The following is a 2,942-nucleotide window of genomic DNA, read 5'->3' on the forward strand; positions in this document are numbered from 1 at the left end:
AGTTTGAATACTGGAAGAAGCGTGGTAATCTATTTAATAGGGCTTTTCATAGCGCAGCAAGTGAAACTGGAGTTACTACAGCAAAATTTAGTTAGTTACTTTGTAAGTGTAAAGACAGCTAACCCCAACCGTACTTATACACTATAAAATTTCCAATCGCCCTCTTAATAGAAAAAGGAAAACTATTTAGTTACTAGATACACTAGGCAATGACGCTGCATGCGAGAAAATCGGATGCTCTCATCGCAGCGATATACCCGTGCAATGGCGGATAATGCTGAAGCCGCCGAATCTCTATCCTTGACGTTGGGGTTTTTCTCTAAACGAGGCAAAATGTTCTTTCCTCATATTCCTCCGAACCGTCGAAAATTTCTCCATGCATAATATTATCGACGTAAGCCTGCCCCATGAACAGATATTTGTCTCCTTTCGGCCGTAAGATATAAGGTGTGTTGCCCCCATATAGCACTACTACAATATCGCTGGGTCGCATACATTGTGGACCGAGACCAAAGGTCATATTATCTGTCCAGAATACGCGTCTTTGCCTGCAAATGCTATAAACAGTGCGTTGGAATTTGGCCGAATCTTCATCGTGAGCAAAGTTGCCCTCTGTCCCGGTAACTTGAAACTCTTTCAATCTGCGCATGAAACGAGGATAAGCCCGATAGTAGGACTCTTGAGTGGCAGGGTCCAAGTTTTCAATGTAATCTTGATTTTTATCCCAGCAACCCGCAGTCAAAGTCCGAGTCCACGCCCTGTGTACAGCTTCTGAGCTTGATTCCACAAAGAATTTGTTACAGATATCAAGTAGAGGGTCTGAGTCGTCGGACTCAGAATCGGTCTCGATAATCATATCATCGTCCTCTGGGCTCGCGGGATTTTCATCGTTGTACATCGGGTCCTTCAGGTTGTAATAGTCCATGATTCCTTCAACGCTGCATACTCTGTTGTAGTACACACCTTTGAGGCAGAGTTCCTCGGGTCGAGAGTCATGACCAGCCATCATCACTGTTGCATTATCTCCGTAAGGCTTCCAACGACAATCATTTTCAGAAAATCCCAGTACATCTGCCACTGCCGAATCATCCCACCTTGGCGCCCAAGATCTGCATCGACACTTCAAGTTCTCTTCATTATCTGGATCATACTTGGGAGGGTGTGTGATGTAGCCGAACGTGCTTAGCTTTGAGTGAACTCGAATAACGGCCAAAACTGTGTCAGCGTAAACCTCACCGACACTCTTATGATAATCTAGGGCTAGAGCATCTGTTTCAGACTGGTTTTCAACCAGATTTAGAAGTCCATACACTTTGTCTCTAGGGTCGGTCGACTCGAATTCTCGGAAGGCCCGTAAAGCCTCGAGCAGCGGATATCGGTCTTTATCGCGCAAGATATCGGGGTGTGAGACACTCTGCCCAACGGCAGATGGTACCTCAAAGTCAGTCTCTTGGTTGCTCTTGTCGAATACCCAGGAGGCGGCTAAACTCAGATATTGCCAGTCAATCCCAAAATCCCCCCAGAGGACAAAGGCAGCTTGCGCCAGGCGGATTTCTTGGACACACCAGACTCTAGAGAACCAAGGTCGTTCGTATAGCTCCTGCAGGCTTTTCCAAGCACTTGGAGGGAAAGCGTCTTTTGGCAAATCTAGCGTTTCGTATCTTTCCTCGTGATTTAGGGGTAAGCCACGCTCTTTGTCGTATCGGAGGCAAGCTTTAGCGACTTCTATACTGTATTCAAAAGCCTCAATGATAAATTTTTCATCTCCCTGTCCTAGCCAGACGACAACTCTCTTTGCCGAGGAATAGATGCTCCCCATCAGGGGCACCTGGTGACTCTTCTCTGCTTTGTCACTCTGGTTGATACAAAGCGCATCCGCCCAGATTATCTGTGTAACCTCGGGAGAGCGGAGTCTGATCAGTGCGTTTAAGAGCTCTATTCCGATGGCAATAGGTCGTCCGTTGCATCTTATCTCAGCAGATAGATTGGATTTACCCCATACGTAGGATAGTGCTTCGTAAGGAGGTGCGTAATCGATATTGAAAGGAAGGCAACAACATTCCAGTTGCTGATCCTGATCTAGAGCGGGGCGGATGAAAAGCAGCCTGAAAATGCGGCCATTTAGGATTCTTTCCGTATAGATTGAATAATTTGACATAGGTGATATGTATGTTTAAAACAATGGAATCAAGATGCGGTGGTGGAATGGAGAACCTCGACCTTGAGTGACACTTCTGAGGGCTGCTAAAGTATAGATAGTCGATCCAATGTGGCCCGCGACGGTTGCCTAACACTGCATTGCAAAATGTGATACATGGCGCTTTTGAAACAACATTTCTGTCAACCCAGCCAATCAATGCGACCGCATAAGCGCTAGGATCGAGAAATGCGGCACGGCAACAGCACCAACGGTGCTTGATTGTGAGAGATTTCCACATTCTGCTGTATGTAATTTCACAAGTTAGAGACCCATGGGGGTACATAGGTCGGGAAGAGCCTTGAGCTTGTATCATCAATCCCTGACAGGATTAAGGTCGAAATCGACCTTAATCCCCAATTTCTTGGCGAGTTTACAGACCTTAATCCTACAGATTTACATAGGCACTAGGAGTAAGGTTAGAACAGCGCCTAAAATAAATATATCTTCTATTATAGATGCAGAAAACTCGTACGAATTTAATAAACTACTTCTTATAATAATATGATAACTGTAGCGCGAGATATTCGCTAAAATATAATGAAAAGTTAGTGTTCGCTAATATAGCTCATGCACCGGATTAGGGTAGGTGTTACAAGTAACAAGAAGAATTCTCTCCTTGACAAGGGACGAGATGGCTGAAGGCCTAGGGACGTCCACGTCAGAAGGTAATGATCATCGCGGGGCTAGGTCACGTGATGTGCCATCCCGCCAAGAGCAACCATCCGAGGGATGGCAGGACGCC

At 45.8% G+C, this 2,942-nt stretch overlaps 1 protein-coding gene across 1 annotated transcript; it reads right to left on the reverse strand.

The window, feature by feature from the left end:
• Window positions 1–319: 319 nt before the first annotated feature.
• Window positions 320–2,158, reverse strand: COCCADRAFT_113478 (uncharacterized protein; the record flags this gene model as incomplete). Its single annotated transcript, XM_007720754.1, has 2 exons — window positions 320–758; window positions 834–2,158. 2 exons carry the CDS (start codon window positions 2,156–2,158, stop codon window positions 320–322), a joined length of 1,764 nt encoding a protein of 587 aa, XP_007718944.1.
• Window positions 2,159–2,942: the final 784 nt, after the last annotated feature.

This window comes from Bipolaris zeicola (genome assembly GCF_000523435.1).
Source record: "Bipolaris zeicola 26-R-13 unplaced genomic scaffold scaffold_621, whole genome shotgun sequence".
Classification (NCBI taxonomy): domain Eukaryota; kingdom Fungi; phylum Ascomycota; class Dothideomycetes; order Pleosporales; family Pleosporaceae; genus Bipolaris; species Bipolaris zeicola.